Source organism: Schistocerca piceifrons, chromosome X (genome assembly GCF_021461385.2).
Source record: "Schistocerca piceifrons isolate TAMUIC-IGC-003096 chromosome X, iqSchPice1.1, whole genome shotgun sequence".
Lineage (NCBI taxonomy): Eukaryota > Metazoa > Arthropoda > Insecta > Orthoptera > Acrididae > Schistocerca > Schistocerca piceifrons.
This window is the reverse complement of record NC_060149.1, coordinates 574,705,277-574,723,979: the sequence shown is the minus strand read 5'-3', so window position 1 is coordinate 574,723,979 and position 18,703 is coordinate 574,705,277. Positions and strand designations below refer to the sequence as shown.

The window sequence follows — 18,703 nt, the reverse complement described above, 5'->3', positions numbered from 1 at the left end:
TGTATCCAGAAAGGGAAAGACGGACAGTGATGGCTTGGAAGGAACTGTTTAAGGGGATTGGGTGATAATGGACAGTATCATGGAGAAGAATCACGAGTCCTCCATGTGCTGGAGTGCCTTCAACAGAGGGGAGACCAAATCGGACTGACTGAAAATGGGGGAAAACAAAGCAATCTTGGGGATGCAGCTTTGTTTCCTGAAGACAGAAGATGACCGGCAAGTAGGATCATAAGAGGATCGACAATTCATCCTGATTGGCTCGAACGCCGCAGATATTCCAATGGATAATGGACATTGGGTGGACAGAAAGGGGAAGAATGTGACCAAGGTTGCCCTCGACTCAACAACTGCTCAGACCTTGCGACTGACAGCATGGAGTGGCTATCAGCTGAAGGCGGAAGATCCTCATCCATAGGTTGTCTGGGAGCAGCTCCTGCCACCAGCGATCAGCCAGTTGATCGGTCGGCAGCAGTGCGCCTTGGCGACACAGAAGATGGCCGAGGGCGGTTACCGCCAGGTGGTGCTGTAGATGAAACACACCATGGCGGAGAAGGAGAAGAACTGGGTTTCTTATTAGCCTTCTTGGAAACTGGACGTTGAGATGAAGGAGGAACTGATGGTTGTGAAGGTGGGGTACGTAAAAAATCTTCACGAGTAGGCTCTTTTTTCGAACTCTGGGTGTCTGATTTTGGGGCTTGAGATTTAGCAGAACCCGGTCCCGATGAAGGGTGAGCCATAGAGTGAGCAGGCGAGAGTGGGGACGTTGAACGGGCAATCTTTGCACTGGCCGATCTGACGACCGTGGCACTAAAGGTGAGATAACAAGTCTGCGTGGCTGCCTCCTTTGTTGGTCGAGGAGAGGCAAGGGCAGTGCTGTATTTACCTGTGTGAGGCACAGTGGGCTTTCGACTGGCGAATAGCTTTCGAGCAGCAAAGGTCGACACCTTTTCCTTCACTCTGATTTCCTGAACGAGCCGTTCGTCTTTAAAAATGGGGCAATTGCGAGAGGAAGTAGCGTGGTCACCTATACAGTTGATGCAACGAGGGGATGGAGGTGGACAAGCACCCTCATGGGCATCCTTGCCACACATAACGCATTTGGCTGGATTGGAACAGGACTGGCTGGTGTGATTGAACCGCCGACACCGATAGCAACGCGTAGGGTTTGGGATGTAAGGCCGAACGGAAATTATCTCATAGCCTGCTTTTATGTTCAATGGAAGCTGAACTTTGTCAAATGTCAAGAAGACAGTTCGGGTTGGAACGATGTTCTTGTCAACCCTTTTCATGACTCGAACAGCCGTTACGCCCTGGTCAAACAGGTAGTTTTGAATTTCCTTGTCAGACAATCCGTCAAGGGAGCATGTATAAATGACCCCACGTGATGAATTTAAGGTGCAGTGCGCTTCCACCCGGACAGGGAAGGTGTGTAGCAGTGAAGCATGCAGCAATTTTTGTGCCTGGAGGGCACTGACTGTTTCTAACAACAAGGTGCCATTTCGTAAAAGGGAACAAGACTTTACAGGACCTGCAATTGTATTGACACCTTTCTGAATAATGAAAGGGTTGACTGTGGAGAAAACTTGACCTTCATCCGACCGGGAAACAACAAGGAACTGTGGCAATGATGGAAGAACTGTCCGTGGCTGAGACTCATTGAACTTACGCTTGTGAGCAGACACAGTAGATGATGAGGAAACCATTGCGGAAGTATCCCCCATGATTACCGGCGTCTCCGATGGCGTGCTCCTTCCTTGTGGGGACCCTCTCTGAGGGCACTCCCGCCTTAGGTGATTGTTCACACCTCAAGTCACACCTCCAGAGAAACAGACAGAGGGACCAATCGGCACTTTCGGAGGGTATCAGCTCGGGTAATCACCCCTCCCTGAGCCTGGCCGTTACCAGCGGGTACATACGTGTCCTACCTGTCTACCCGGGGCGGGGAATTACGCGTTACCCAGTCACCGGCTACGCATGGGAATGCATGGGTCGGCCTTCAGACATGCACAGGGAGGAGAAAAGAGAAAGGGAGGAACAAAGAAAAGGAAAGGAAAGAAGAGAGGTCTCAAACACCGCAGCGGAGAAAAGGGCAAAGAGAAGAGGTAAGGAAAAAGGAAGGGCAAAGACTTGCCTGCAGAGAAAGCATAGAAGAGAGACCGATTTACAGTTTCGAGCGTCCATCTCCAGATGTAGGCACTAAACATACCCCAGAGGGGTAGAAAGGGAAGGGAAGAGGCAGAGATGGGGGGGGGGGGGGGGGGGGAGATGAGGGATGGGGAAGGATGCGGAAAAGGAAGGTATGCAACCCGGAAAGGAAGGAGGGCCACACTAGCTCGGAGTCCCATGCTCGCTACGCATGTATCCACAGAAGAGTTGTGGACCCCCTGGGGGGGTTGGCGAGGCTGATGGGCCGATAGCTATCCACATCAAGCAGGTTTTTACTGGGTTTGAACACCGGAATGATGGTGTTCTCCCACCATTGTGATGAAAGATTCCATCACACCAGATCCGGTTGAAGATGATGAGGAGATGTTGCTTGTAGTCGGACGAGAGATGTTTAATCATATGACTGTGGATCCAATCTGACCCAGGAGCTGTGTCGGGTCAATGTGCAAGGACGCTGAGGAGGTCCCTCTCTGTAAATGGATCATTATAGAGTTCACTGTGACATTCAGTGAACAAGAAGGCTTTCCTTTCCATCCGCCATTTGAGGGTGCGAAATGCTGGGGGTAATTCTCTGATGCAGAGGCTCGAGCATAGTGCTCAGTAATTGCATTTGCGTTGGTAGATAACACGTCATTGATGTTAATGCCAGTAACACCTGTCGGGATCTGGTACCCACAAACACGTTTGGTCTTCGTCCAGACTTGGGAAGGTGACATATGGCACCCAATGGTTGAGACGTACCTCTCCCAACACGCCTGTTTGCATCTTTTTATAAGCTGGCGAATGCGGGCATGGACACATTTAAAAGCTATTAGGTGCTCTAGGGAAGGGTGCCGTTTATGTTGCTGTAGAGCTTGCCGACGCTCTTTAATGGCCTCATCGATTTCCGGCAACCACCAAGGTACTGACTTTCACCGGGGGCACCGTAAAGGACAAGGGATCATGTTTTCCACTGCAGAAACGATCATTCTTGTGACCTGCTCAACTACCACATCGATGGTACCAAGTGGGGGAGATTCAAAGTTGACAGCAGAGGTGAAAGCTTCCAAGTCTACCTTGTTTAAAGCCCATCTTGGTAGATGTCAGGGGGAATGGTGCTGGGGGCGAGACAGGAAGATCAGAAAGTGGGCTCTCCAGTGGACAGATGGTAGAAGTCCTGGGCTGCACAAGGATAAATCAATGGCTGAGTACGTACCACTAGCTACACTGAAATTTGTGAGGGCCTCAGGATTTAAGAGGCAGAGGCCGAGCTGAGACAGGAAATTTTCAACATATCTACCCTGACCAGTAAGCACAGTGCCACCCCACAAGGGGTTATGAGCATTAAAATCTCCCAAAAGTAGGAAATGTTTAGGGAGTTGATGAATCAATGCAGCCAGTGCATTCAAGGGTACGGCACCATCTGGAGGAAGATATATGTTGCAGACAGTTATTTCCTGCGTCGTCCTTTCCTGCCACAGCTTCAACAGGCGTTTGAAAAGGCACAGGTTCAGCGCATATTGAGTTCAGGACATAGACACAAACTCCACCCAACATGCTATTATAGTCACTACAGCCCTTGTAATATCCCCTATAGCTGTGAAGGGCACGGGTCTGCATTGCTGGCAACCGGGTTTCCAGGAGGGCAATGCAGAAAGCAGGTGTCAAGCTTATCAGTTGCCGTAGCTCAGGCAGGTGGTGGAAAAAACCACAGCAATTCCACTGGAGAATGACGTTATCATGAGGCTGGGAAGGCATGAAGCATGCAAGGAGGCAGGTTACACCCCAGGGTCACCTGCTGCCACTGATTGAGTGTTTGTATCCATTCCTATTGTCGATGAGGCATCAGTGAGATCCAGGTCCTCAAGGGATGCTGAGATCTCCACCTCATCCGCAGGTGCAGAATTGGCAAGGAGTGGTGGTGTTGGCTCCACCAGAGGGTCCTTTTTCTTGGCAGAGGCCTCGTCTGAAGTTGCTTCATGCACGGAGGAAGACTGTGAAGCTCTTCATCCAGCAGCTTATGGCTCCTTTAGCCACTGGCGAGTGTCTGCTGTGGCATTAGTGAAGACCTTGGGTCCCAAGGGACCCCTTCTGCATGAGATGAACCGGAGGAGGCTGTAGCTTCTCCGGCTGGGGGAAGGGGAGCTATGTCCCCTGCATTTGGGGGGGGGGGGGGGGGGGGGGCGGCCTTGCTCCCACAGTAGGTACTTTGGGAGCAACGGAAGGAGATCTTCCCCCTACCACCAGGGGGGGGGGGGGGGCAGATGTATTCTGGAGGCCTGGAGGGCCCACTGTTCATGGTACAGAGTGTGGTATGACTGGTACTTGTGATGGCAATGGTAATGTAGCTGCAGTGTATGTGGATGTCAACTGAACAGGGTGTAATCATTAAAATTTACGTTTAGCTTTTTGGTAACTCAAAGTGTCCAGGGTCTTTTACTCCACGATTTTCCACTCCTTTTGGAGTGCTGTGCAGTCTGGCGAGCAGGGGGAGTGCTGCCCCCTGCAGTTGATACAGGTGGGAGTAGGCGCACAGGAAGTATCTGAATGCAGTGGACGTCTGCAGTCTCAACATTTGGCACTGGAAGTCCAGTGGGAAGAAACGTGTCCAAATTTCCAGCACTTAAAGTGCCACATAGGGGGAGGGATGTACGGTTTAACTTCACAGTGGTAAACTATCACCTTGACCTTTTCAGGCAATGAATCACCCTCAAAGGCCAAGATGAAAGCATCAGTAGCAACCCCGTTGTCATTGGGTCCCCTGTAAATGCGCCAGATGAAATGTACACCCCACCATTCTAGATTGGCATGGAGCTCGTCATCAGGCTGCAAGAGGAGGTCGCAGTGGGAAATAATCCCCAGGACCATGTTGAGGCTCTTAAGGGGAGTGACGGAAACAGGAATATCACCCAGCCGGTCACAGGTGAGTAACGCCCAGGATTGGGCTGGGGATGCTGTCTGAATCAAGACTGCACTGCTTCTCATCTTGGACAGCGCTGTCACTTCCTCAAACTTATCCTCAAGATGTTCAACAAAAACTTGAGGCTTTATAGGTAGAAAGGAGTCCCCATCAGTTCTGCTACAGACTAAAAGCCGAGGTGAATATGGCTCTCTCCGTTCTGTAGCCCTACGTTCCTCCCATGGTGTAGTGACAGAGGGAAATGGAATGACGTAGCCAGAAGGAAGTGCCATTCATTGAGTTATATGAAGATATGATGCCTCCAAGTAGTACCACATGCCTTCTCAAGATTGAAAAATATATTTATTAGGTACTTCCTGCCAAGCTGAGCCTCTCATACAGCTGCCCCCATAGCGTCAGATTTTTAGTGAACCACCACATCTGTGACTGTGGTATTGTCTGGCAGGCAATAGCATTTCAACATTTACTCCACAGTATCTGCTTTGTATCTAGTAAGGACAATACTATAACTATACAGACAGGTATATTCATTCCCAGGTTTTAGTATGGGTACTGAAGTGGAATCTCTCCATGAATCAGATGACTATTTCATAGATCAGATTTAAAAGAGTAATGGCCTGGAGTTGTTCTTCTGTGTTCCAGAGTTACGAGTTGCCACAGTGTTCAGCAGTGGCTCTCATTATCACATAATGATGTGTCTTCAGTCATAGGTGATACAGAAGCCAGATACCATATGTAGAGAGAGCAGTTACATGCAGTATTATTGGTAGAACTGAAGACCCAAGTACACCTTGTCAGAAATTGCTTTTTGGCAGTAGATGGCTGGACCCAACCTGGCACTCGTGGTAATATCAATGTTTCGCCATTGTCTGAACTACATGTCTTGGGTTCATGTGGAAAATTTCCACTGCAAAGACACCAAGTAATACATGGAAAAATCCTACACCAGCAATATTCTTAGCTCCAAGTGCATGACTTTTATTCAGGTATGTACCTTCCCAGACAGACTTTGCCATTGACAAGGTCCCTGGACAAGATGGGGGGGAGCAGACCAAATAAGCAAGTCCATGCCAATATCATTATTGCATGTTTTCTTCAAAACTAGTGAAAAGGAAATGTATGCGGGGTAGTCATAAAATTTTAACAATCACTTTGAAGAAATGAAGTTACATAGTTAAGTTTTCCTTTATTCACAGATAAACGTCTGCAGTAATGGTATACAATGAAATCCCTGCATCACAATACCATAGCATGCCACTAGTGGAGCCAAAACAAAGGGGAGTTATGTACAGTGATTAATTTTTGGCAGCAGTGAAAATGTTACAGCAGTGTCAGACAAATCCATACGACTTCTATAGCTGTTTGGACTGGCTTTACATAACTACAACATTTCTGCAGTTGCTGAGAATGAATTACTGTATGATACTAAATGTTCTCAATGGGCTGTGCCATTTTGCTTTGGTACCTCTAGCACTGTTCTACAGGACAGTGGTGCATGGATTTCAATGTGTACCTGGACTACAGACATGTATCTGTGAACAAGTTAAATTAGTTACGGAACTTTATTTTATCAAAGTAGTAATTAAACTTTATGACTACCCCTCAGAAAATACAGTAGTAGCTGTCTATATTAGTAAACTATTGCTTACTGAACAGACAATCAAGATAAGATAGAAGAGTTGACAATCAGCGGCCATTTACTCTTTGTGCACTAAAGCACTGACAGTTTTTAAAAACATGTCTTTGGCTACTGTGTACCTCTTGTGACTTTATGAGGGCTTTTGAGAGAGTATACTACCAAATAAAGTATGAGTACAGCATTATGGAATTAGTGAGAAGTCATGTAGTTGGTTTCATTTTTGGTTCTGTGGTAGTAAGCAGGAAATTGTTTCACACAGTTTCATAATAGAAAATTAACATTTCTCTCACTGTGGCACAGTAACAGTTTTGAGTTTGAGGATTCTGTATCCTTGCCACTTCTTTTCATAACACCCTTTAATGACCTTCTGCTTAGTGTGCCAGAAAACTCCTACACCATTTTCTTTACCAAAGAAATACATTTGATTTTACTGATTCATGGCAGAAAACAAATAACTATACAAAATATGTACTACAGAGAATCAGCTTCTATTCTACAGGTAACAAGCTGACTCAGTTACAATAAAAATCATTACATTCTGTATTCTACTTGAAATGTTTTATGGATAACATTCTGCTCCCAAACAATGTTGGCAGGGCACGAAGTGGAGAACACCAGTTTATGTAGAAGTGGGTATAGATGGGAAATGGACACTGAAGGCATGTGTTTATGACCTCCTGTAGATGCTGAACAAAACTAACAATGACAATATTGTCTGCCATCAGTACCTGTGGTACATTTCTCATAGTTTACTTTGCATATCTTCATTCCTTGGCGTCATGTGGATTTACATTCTCTGGCAGTTCACTTAATTCACAAGAGATTAATTTTAGTTCAAAATAGGTAATTTGATTCACAAAAATCATGTAGACCAGCATGCAGTAAACAGTGGTCTCTTAAAATGACATTGAAATATCTGGAAAAGGAGAAAATCTCTTGTCTTGGCACTGATATACTATTGATTTAAAATAAATTTTGTTTTTGTTTGTTAGTATGTGTTGTGCGATGGTGTGAGCCAAGGGTCAATGTGGCTTTTAAAGTAATCATGTTGTATACGCTTCATTCATATTAATAACCTGGAAACCTGTGCCATTATGCAACTCTTTCTTGTGTACAGTTTTACGCCAGCGGAAATTCAGCCAAAGTTGGTAGCTGGTTATAAGAAGTTTGCTTCTTCATTTTAAGAGTTAGGAAATGCGTAAAAACTTCAAATTTGGCTGCACTACCCCTGAATATAATCCACTTTAAGGATGTCCACAAACTGCCACTATAAATGAAAATATCAATGCAGTACATAATTTGGTATCGCATGATACACATTTAGAGGTGCATGACGTAGCTGATGTCTTAGACACACAGCAGGAAATAATACATTTTATTTTATACGATGAATTAACTACATTTGTTGAACGCTGACGACAAACAAATGCGAAAATTAATTCCTCAGAAAAATCTGGACAATTTAAATTGATATTTGATGCCAATTTCTTATTATGAGTCAGAAGTGGGTCACACCCATAATGAAACAGCCATCAAAAGAGTGGGTGAATTTCTGTGGTCCTGCGCTAAAGTAGATACAGTTGATTCAATTTGGCAGCTTTCTGTCAGGAACTTCTCTCTGTCATACAGATGGAGATCACTGAGAGGTCACTGGAATATGAATAACTAACCACCTATCACTGAGATGTGTCTATGTGGACAGCAGAACATGGCAAGAAACTAATGGCTTGAATGTTCCTGTAAACAGTGCTAAAATGTGTGTGCCCCTGTATGTTCAGAAGACTTTTTACAACATGAGTGTCATCAAAATCTCACTACTTGGCAGGTGGCAGCAATGCTCCATAATGAATTGCATGCACTAATTCCACAAAGGGAAAATTGACAGGGAGTTGCATGAGGTGGTTAGGGACAGAGTTGTAGTCTAATGCTTCATGAGGTACTAAGCACGAGAAATAAGGGAGAAAATGAAGAGTGGTATAAGTAATTTACAGAGATGTCCACTTTGTCATTATCCTGTCTCCAATGATGATTTAATCCCTTATTGTAAGAGGTGTCAGTGATTAAAATGTGAAAGAACAAAAAGGGACAATTAGAGTTTAATGTCACACTGACAATTATGGTATTAGAGACAGAGCAGAAGACAGGACTGGGGAATGAATTCAGCTGTGTTCTTGACAGACGAACAATCCCTGTAGTTGCCTTAGGTGCTTTACGGAAACCATGGAAAACTTCTGAATGGCTGGATAGGACTTTGAATTGGCATCCTCCTGAATGTGAGTTCAGTGTCTTAATAACTAAACCACTAATGATGATAAACAGAAGGCCGAAATTCTAAACTTAGCTTTCAACAACTCACTTACAGTAGAGGACTGCAGCATCATTACCCCTTTCAATTATCGAACAAACGCAAGGATGGCTGACATAGTGTTTAGTGTATCTGGGATTGTAAAACAGTAAAGATCCTTAGATGCCAGGAAGGCACCTGGCCCAGATGGTATCCCCATAAGATTATATGTTGACTATGCTACAAATATAGCACCATTCTTATCCATCATCTATCAGAGATCATTGGACCAGTGGAAAGTTCCACGGGACTGGAAGAAGGACCAGGGCATAGCAATCTATAAAAAGGGTAGAAAATCAGATGCACATAATTACCAGTCAGTTTCAGTGACATTGATTTGTTGTAGAATTATGGAACATATTTTGTGTTCAGACATAATGACCTTTCTAGACTCTGAGAAGCTCATCTGCAGAAACCAGCACGGTTTTAGGAAACAGCGGTCATGCTAGATACAGCTGGTCTTCTTTGTGCACAATACACAACAGGCTCTAGATACTGGCTCCCAGGTTGATGCCACATTTCTCAACTTTTGAAAGGTGTTTGACTCAGTTCTGCATTGTTGGTTGCCCCAAAAAGCGCACTTACGACCTATCCGATGACATATGCAGTTGGATAGAAAGTTTTCTAACAGACAGACAGGAGTATGTTATCCTGAATGGGGAGACTTCAACAGAAACAAGTGAAACTTCAGGTGTGCCCCAGGGCAGTGTAATAGGTCCGCTGCTTTTTATGATTTACATAAACGATCTGGTTGATGGTATTGACAGCAGCATTAGACTGTTTGCCGATGACACTCATGTCTACAGGAAAGTAGTATCACACGAAAGCTGTGAACAAATCAATAAGGATTTGCGGAAAATAAATGTGTGGTGTAATGACTGGCTGTTATCTCTCAATATTAGTAAGTGTAACCTACTGCGTATAACAAGACAAAAATCCTCATTAATGTAAGAGTACAAAATAAATGCCCAGTCTTTGGAAGCGGTAACATCCGTCAAGTACCTGGGTGTGACTATTCGAAATGATCTCGAATGGAACCATCAGATTACACAAGTAACGGGCAAGGCAAACTATAGATTGCGGTCTACTGGTAGAATCCTGAAGCGATGCAGTCCTTCAACAAAGGAAATAGCTTACAATACGTTAGTTCATCTAGTCTTAGAGTATTGTTCGTCTGTATGGGACCCTTACCAGTTGGCTCTGATTCAAGAGATTGAGAAGGTCCAAAGAAGAGCAGCAAGATTCATGACTGGTACATTTAGCCATCGTGAGAGTGTTACAAATCTCATAGAAAGTTTGAAGTAGGACACACTTGCAGATAGATGGCACGCGAAATGGAAGGGGCTGCTTACTGAATTCTGAAATCCGATCTTTGCTGAGGATATAGAGTATATATTACCACCACCAACTTTCAAATCACGCAGTGATCACCATACAAAGATAAGGGAAATTAGAACTCGTACTGAGGCATTCAGACAGTCGTTTTTCCCTAGCGCAATCCATGAGTCGAACAGAGGGGGGAAATATGACTTTGGTGCAAATTGTGCCCTCCGCCACACACCGCTTGGTAGCTAGCGAAGTATATATGTAGATGTAGATCTACACCAGAATTTTTACACACAACACAAGCCAGACTTACGCATTTTCCAACTAATTGTCATCACCTGATTCCTTTTCAGGTTCCCTCCATAGTATACTTACATAGTTACCTGTTTGATTACTGAAGTGAGCTAATGTGTGTCAGCACTTTTATTTCCTCCTCATGTGTATGGGGACATTGATAGGATAAGTCCTGCTGCAGTTATTAAGAAGAACCTGTGTATACATATCATATCAGTTGCTGGAATATTTCTTATAGCAATAAAAGTAAATAATATTGTGAACAAGAAGAGCTATGGGAAAGAGAGATCAATGACTGAAGAGCATGTCCTGCTCTCTGTTTAGAAGACATGTATCCTTTCTGGCAGTGTGAGGCTCCCGACAAAGATGATTGCCAAGGCAGGTGACTGTAGAACCCACAAGTCGAGAAATGGATGGAGGACTTTTGCAATAAGACGGGTGAGATCTGTTGCATGACTCTGTAAGAGGGCAAGCAGACAGAGCATATTGTTAGCTCGTTAGGCAGACATGCAATTAAAACTGCCTGAAAGTTGGAAGAGGCCAGAAAGATAACGTGTGTTACCCTAGGTGGTATTGTCGGAGGCTTTTATTGGTAAGCAACGTTTGTTTTGGTTTTATTCTATAGTAATTGTGATGTTTTGTCTGTTGTATATTTATGGTGCGTTGTCCGTGTTTTAATTCCAGTAGTGAATATGGGGTGTTTGGGTTTCTGAGTTGGTGGGGGTTTTGGTTCCACTTTTTGGAGCTGTAGGTGTTGGTGTTTTGGTATTGATAGTTGCAGTTGAGCTATATAGGTCAAGAGAAATGTCCAATTACTGTGGTTTTATTGGTGTAGCAGAAATGTTGTAATTAAAATAGTTTTTTAAATTATTTGTTTTAGGATGGCGCAGTGTTTTTTTGTTGTTGTATATTGACTCTGCCCCCAGTTTCCCGTTAGTTCTTCTTCTGTTTTTTTTTTTTTCATGAGACTTTGTTGTGTCATTTTTATTTTTGTTTGCATTTATTGGTGTGTGTATGTAGTGACATCATTGTCATCATATTGTATATGCTTGGACTAGCCATTTCCGCCATATTGTTGACATTATTGGTAAAAGCAGACGGGTGGAATTCGACACTTCTGTAATGCCCTCTGCTGAATGAGGTAGACCTTTTTATGGAAGCTATAAACCCATAGCATGGGAATCTTCAAAAATAACTTATTGTAAATACAAGTACATAGTTTTACACTATAATTAATTAATTTTTTTAGGTTCCATTCTGTGCTTGTTTGGCAAGGGTGATGACTTTGTCATAGTTGACACAGTGTTTGATTTGTCAATGTCTATGTGTGAAAATATCTTGATACACTCATGCCTATGAAGAAGACTAGAGATTTTAGTGCAAGCCATATGGAAGAATACTTTCAGTGAATGCATACCTACCAGCTCAAGTTTGATGAATTCCTTACTTCCAAATATGGTATTTGCTTCATGACTCTTTACCTCAAAATAGATGGACAGACTCAGTTCTAGATTGTGATTACCTAAACATTACACACAAGTCTCTGGCAAAGAACATGGCATTACTGTCTGGTTGTGTATCATGGCCATAGTCCCCAGATGTTTCCTGCCAGTAGCAGGACAAAGTGGTGTGATCACAGCACTGACTCTTGAGGCAGTGTGTTGCATTAGGGATGTAGTACCTGCTCTTCAGATGAATAAAACTCACATAAACTGTAATAACTTAGGAAAACATAAACTAACTCCCACAAAAGTAGAAGAACAGTTTTATAGAGGCTGTAGCTCTCTGACAGGTAAGTCATACTGCACTTTGAACCTGGACAAGGGAGCCCACACATGGGTCAGAGGGGGGAGGGAGGGGGTATGGAGCACTTTTAATATTTTGGAAGATGAATGGTGAGTTGCAAGAAGCCTTAAAAAAAAAAAAAGTTCCAGCTCTGACCGTGTTAAAAACCTACATAATACTGACTTAAATCTTTTTATGAATGAAAAACACCTAACTTCACTATACTTTTTCCTTTTTATAAGAGTGTTAGGGAAGCAGTGCAGGCCGCCCCCCCCCCCATCACACACACACACACACACACACACACACACACACACACACACACACGTGTCCTTAGTCAATGAGATTTCGCTTCTTCAGTTTTCCTAACTTAGGGAGTTAAACTACAGTTTAATATGTGTTATGCTGAAATATAGCCATAGCTAATAACATGTGCTTAACCCCATTACTGGATTAACCGTGAAGGAAGGGTTCCATAATTGATGTGTTCACAACTGATACATAAGAAGCAATGGAGCAAGGGTTTATTATAATTTTTTACAGGGAAAGTCAAACATGATTATTTCATTCAAGTTCAGTAACTAACATCCAATTATGTGAGAAATTTAAGTGAGCAACTGCTTTTACTATCACTGTACTGTTCTTACAAAATATTTTTGGGTGGTGGCATGTTTCGATAGCAACACAATTATATCACAGTCTATTTCTCTTCATTCATCAATTTGGAGCTACTCATATTTCTACAAAATTGATGGCATTTAACAATCATTACACCAACTTTTAGATTTACAAAATATGATCAGAAGCCTGTATAATTTTTGCACTTGTGACTCCTCATTACCAGTATCCACAACTAGAGACATGTAACTGCTGAATCATTTATGACTTAAACATGCAACTTTAATACTGGGGCTAGATGAGGAACTTTTGAAGCCATGTGAACTGCAATTTTATTTCTCATAAACTGGTTTACCGACAACAAATGTGTTACACCAGATGATATTTAGTGTGTACTACCAGACCACTACGTAAGATTATTGAAAATTTGAGGCAGCATCTTACATTTTGCATGATTATGTGAATAAATTAGTTCGCTCACAAGTATTTGAAAACAGCTTCTTGCAAGCAAACCAAAAAAATTATATTCACATGAAGCATGTTCCATTATTTCTATTAGGAGAAGTGTATACTGGCTGTGAACTTTTCTTTGCAGTAATTATGTACAAATATTGAACGCAGACTCAACTATAGTGGTATTTCGCTTAAAATCAAGACAAACTTTCCGGTTTCAGTTTCATCCTCCATACAAATACACAAGTATTTGTCAAAGGCAATTACCAGTGCTCTGCAACTGGTGTCATGGTTGAATTTTCAGCAACACCTTGTGAAACACGATAGTCTCGAAGTGGTAGAAAGTTCATACTTTTAAAGTTTTGTTGAACATACATAGTTGTACGTACATGAAAACTGAGCTGAAAAGGCACCCCAGAAGTTCGAACGGAATAAAATACATTTAAAAACATACTTGAGAAAAATCAACTACGAGAACAGAACTACATATTAGCATTACTTTTATATACAATATAATGGAATTTACTGCCAAAAATAATTACCTGACATTTAAAGGAAGCTTATACTATTCAAACACAATTTGCATAGAAATCTGTAAGTCGATTTTTCTCAGGTATTGAATTTTTCAGTTGTATCACTATTCTTGCTGGGGGTGCAATATATGAAGCCGCAAAAAATAATAATAATAATAATAATAATAATAATATTATTATTATTATTATTATTCAAACGAGTAACGTGCTTTGTTTTCAAAATCTGACTGCAGTAACAGTAAATTTGAAAGCTACAAGAAATAATACTGTAGTCGTTCCTGACACTGACAGCTGGTGAAGTCTACAAGACGACATACCGGTACCCAATAATTAAAACAGTATACGTGTACATGAACAACAGTACTGGCCTATATCAAACGTAAAACACAAAGTCCGAACAGGCTTACCTGACTACTAGAAAACTGTCTACTTAGTATAAAGAACGCTCGTGTGCCTAACATGTTCACTACTTCCTACAGCTACTGCTACTGCACACTAAACGGCCTTGGTTCCCGCAACTAAACATCGGGCAAAACGCGAAGTCGTGTTTCCAAGTCGATAAGCAATGTTCTGGCAAAACGGCAGACTTAGACTAAAAGAGCAAATTACATTCCGTCAAGATTATACAAGGAGACTGGTTTATTACATCAATCTTCACTGGGGAAACGGGATAAGAATCCAACAACAACACAATCATGATTACATAACACATGTTTCATGTTTGTAAATCACTTGAAAGCACTGTAAACAAAAAATCGATAATCGATATTCCTGTTATATTGCTTGCGACATGACTGTACGCTTTCGACTGAAAAATTCCGAAGCAAATTTACTGAAAATAAGTTGCGAAGCACGCAATACCTCCACAGTTACGAGTTCATATATTTTGGATTTCTTGTTCAGTGACAGAGATTCTTTACTTTCTAAAAGATTGGGTGTAAAAAACTGCGATGATATGCTGTGGTATAAGTTCCGTAATATTTCCAATACCGTTTCAAGGGAAATTTATAAAAGGAAAACGCATTTGAAGGCTCCTGTGCAGTATGTTCGGCTACTTAATTAAGGTCGGGTGGTATGTTGATGCATTTAGTCTAATGTAGCATCTCGATTTATTCAATATAGGCGAAGGGAAACCCACACTCCCAAAAGATTATAGTACCCCTAATACATGCCTTATAAATCCTACCATCTCCCATGCTCCATCCAATATAACAAATTCTAATAATTATTCAGCTGTCGTGTCTCTAAGTTAGTAACAGTATTATTAATTACACAGCCTCAGAAATCATAATACCACTAACATATATATATCAAAGCAGCTGAATGTCTTCTCAATTTCTCTATTGTTTTATAACTTTTGGACTGATGTGGTATATGCATTTTACCTTAAGGCACAATTATGACATTAGAAGTAGTAATGATTATTTATTTATTTATCATATGGCATGATTACAAATCACAATAATGAACATAAACTTCAGTTGGAATAATTTTCATGCAGAAGTACATAGCAATGTATTGTATCATAAAAGTATGCCAATAGATATAAAACACTCTACAGTGCACATCATACAGAGATAAATACTACAAAACATGAAGCACCTTTAGGAATAGTTTTAAAAAATCAGACATATGGGAATCCAGAAATCTGTTTATAGTGAGTTTGGCAAAGAGCAACCATAGTTATATGAATTAAAGTATATGTGAATAGAGTAGTGTTAGTATTTCAGTATAAATATAGGGCTTTAATTAATGAGATCTTAATAACAACTATAATTTCATGTGCCTCAATGGCCTGATGCAGATCCTTCAATTAGATGCCAATCTGGAGTCTTGCATGTTCCTAATCTACCCTAGTAATGTAACTAGGAAAAGTTGACCTACAGTTTAATGTGGAGGCTGAACAACTTGTTGTTTCTGGTGACTCCTCACAGTGTTGATAGGTGAAGCCTAGGTTAAAACGCTGACTGAAAAATCGATGATCTCAGTGTCATTTTATCCCACGATTTCTTGATTTTCAGGCGTGCACTTTACCACTGGAGAACACAATATTTTTATTCTTAATGTTAAGACAAAAATTTATTTCCATAAATGTAGTCTAATTCCTTGTGTATATCTTGTTCATTTCATTGCAGAAAATGACAAAAGGATGAATAATCATTGCTATTAATACAAACACTGAAACCTACTTACTGAAATGTCTTCTCAATAACATATATAAAGATATACGTATACAGATTATGAAAACAAGAAACTCATATGTGAAACACCTATTTAAACAAAGGATTTGAGTCTGTCTCACATGATACAGTCAAATCTCGATATAACGAAATTCATGGGACCATGAAAATTAAATTGTTGTAGCAGGATTATTGTTATAATGAGGTTGTTATTATGACTCGGAGCAAGGAGCCATGTTTTCGTGGGTGAGAAGTACATTACTGTAGTACTTTTGTGATGGAAAATAATATTAAAAGACAAATAATGAAACGCATTTTATTCGCTTCATTTATTAATACTGTACTTGTAGAGTATCTTACTTTTATGTACAGAAAAAATTACTTATTTTCCTTTGTTTCTTTTTTCTTATAGGTTCTCTTGTGAATATTGTCTTTATCTCCTCCAATGCAATCAAATGCTGCGCTGAAACACGGGACTGAAGATGCTGAATGGATTCCAACTGACCTATGAGCTGCATCAAAGGAGGCGGATTCGCACTTGGCACATCACTGTCATCGTAAGAATCTTAAACAGGCGAATTACTCTGTAACACCTCGATGATAGATTCGTCGGTATATGCTTCAAACACTAACGCCTCATCATCCACTGACAAATATTCAACAACTGAAGCATCTATGGTTTTACCAGTAACTGCTAAATAAATCTCCAGTTCACTTGGAATATCATCCTGCGTTATTTCATCCACCATAACATTCTCACCAACATCTTCACTTTCGGAAATTCTAGTAGTTTTCCAGCAGTTCACAATCACATTCGGCTGTACACTGTTCCAGGAACCAGCAACCATGTCACAAGTCAGCTTCACATTGAAACTGTAGGGATTTCTCACATTTCTTTCAATGTTTGTGATCACGTGTTGAACTAAACGTGAACAGTATTTCGTCTTAAAGTTCGTAATTATCCCCATATCTAATGGCTGAAGAATCGAAGTACAGTTCAGGGGGAAGTAAAATAGTTCAATGTTCTTCAGCGCTAGCATGTTGTTATGCACACTACAATTATCCACCAGCAATACAATTTTCTTATTCTTCATTGTCATCTCTTTATCAAGCGAAAGCAACCACTCACTAAAAAGAGTGGATGTCGTCCATGCTTTTCAATTTGTCTTTAAATTGACTGCCATAAAAGAAATAACATTTTCAATACGAGTGTAGCACAACATTGCAGCTGAAACTAAACTGTAACGAATTAACTTATAAATTAAAGGAAGGTAAAATAAAATGTATGTACTCTCTTACCTGGTAAGCCTCTTACATTTTTTAAGCACCGTGGGTTTGCTGGTCGTTCGATCACCAGTGGTGTCAATTTATGTATTCCTGACATGTTGCTACAGAGAAGAACAGTTAGGTGTACTTTCGACTGCTTCCCTCCGTTATATTTTTCTCCTCTGAAGGCCATCGCCTTCTCTGGCACCAGTTGATAAAACAATCCCGTTGTACAAGTTTTCAGGACTGTATTTTTCTAACAGCTTACACATGACGTTTTTCCTCTAAAATTCTGCATCACCTAAAGGCGCTGATTTTTCTTCTCCTTAAATCACTTTAAAATGATCCAATGCCTGTAGTTAAATCTTTGCAACAATCCGTTACTTGCCTTAAAATTAGAATCGCCAAGCAACTTAGCGAAATCTAAGAATCTTTGACATTCAACGAACTATTAATTGGTACACTCTGCACTCGCATCTCATTAAACCACTGCAGTGTAGCACTGTCTGCACCGTCAGCAACAGCCACATTCATTCTTTTTCTTGAAGGGTTAAATTTGCCAACTACAAAACTTTCTTCAATTTCTTTTCGTCTTTTAAGCAACGTAGCTAACGTTGATTTTCCAAGTCCATACCTCCTCGCCATGTCTAATTATTTCATTCCGTTATCAATGCCTTAGAAAACCTCCATTTTTGTCTCCAACCTTATTTGTTTCCAAGGCCCAGCCATTGTCCACATCTTAGCAAGGCCAAAGCGTTTACTTCAACTAAAAACATTCACAGATTGCAAAAATCATAGAGATTAGCTGTGTACGAGCCCAATAAAACACTTCTGTCTGCTACTGAAGCTCAACAATGGACAAATTTAAACACTCGTTCAAACAAAGGAGCTCTTTGACATTTGCCGCTCCGCACAGACCGCCTGCGGCTGTACGCTATTCTCTTTACCGCTAGAACAAATACAGTATTGTAGCATGTAGTGAAGCTCCTGGAAATAAAGCGCCGAAAGTCTAGTAGCTAAATAAACAATACGTACTGCTACAGTGAATTTCTTAGAAGTAGGAAATAGTAAGATCCTCGAAATTTTGTTTTCGTTATAACAGGTTGTTGCTAAATTTACTTCATCATTGTAATGAGGGGTAATTAACTGAGTACATTCAGGAAATCAGTAGGGGCCATATAAAATTATTGCTGCACGCGG

General features: G+C 41.2%; 1 protein-coding gene across 1 annotated transcript in view; it reads right to left on the bottom strand.

Annotated features, from left to right (window-relative positions):
* The window catches only part of LOC124721294 (cytosolic 10-formyltetrahydrofolate dehydrogenase), a 167,284-nt gene extending 152,671 nt beyond the window's left edge, over nt 1-14,613 (bottom strand). The window contains exon 1 of the mRNA XM_047246202.1: nt 14,465-14,613. Coding sequence (XP_047102158.1) covers nt 14,465-14,518 — 54 coding nt within the window. The 5' untranslated portion in view covers nt 14,519-14,613. The remainder of the gene's footprint in view (nt 1-14,464) is intronic.
* Between the last annotated feature and the right edge of the window lie 4,090 nt (nt 14,614-18,703).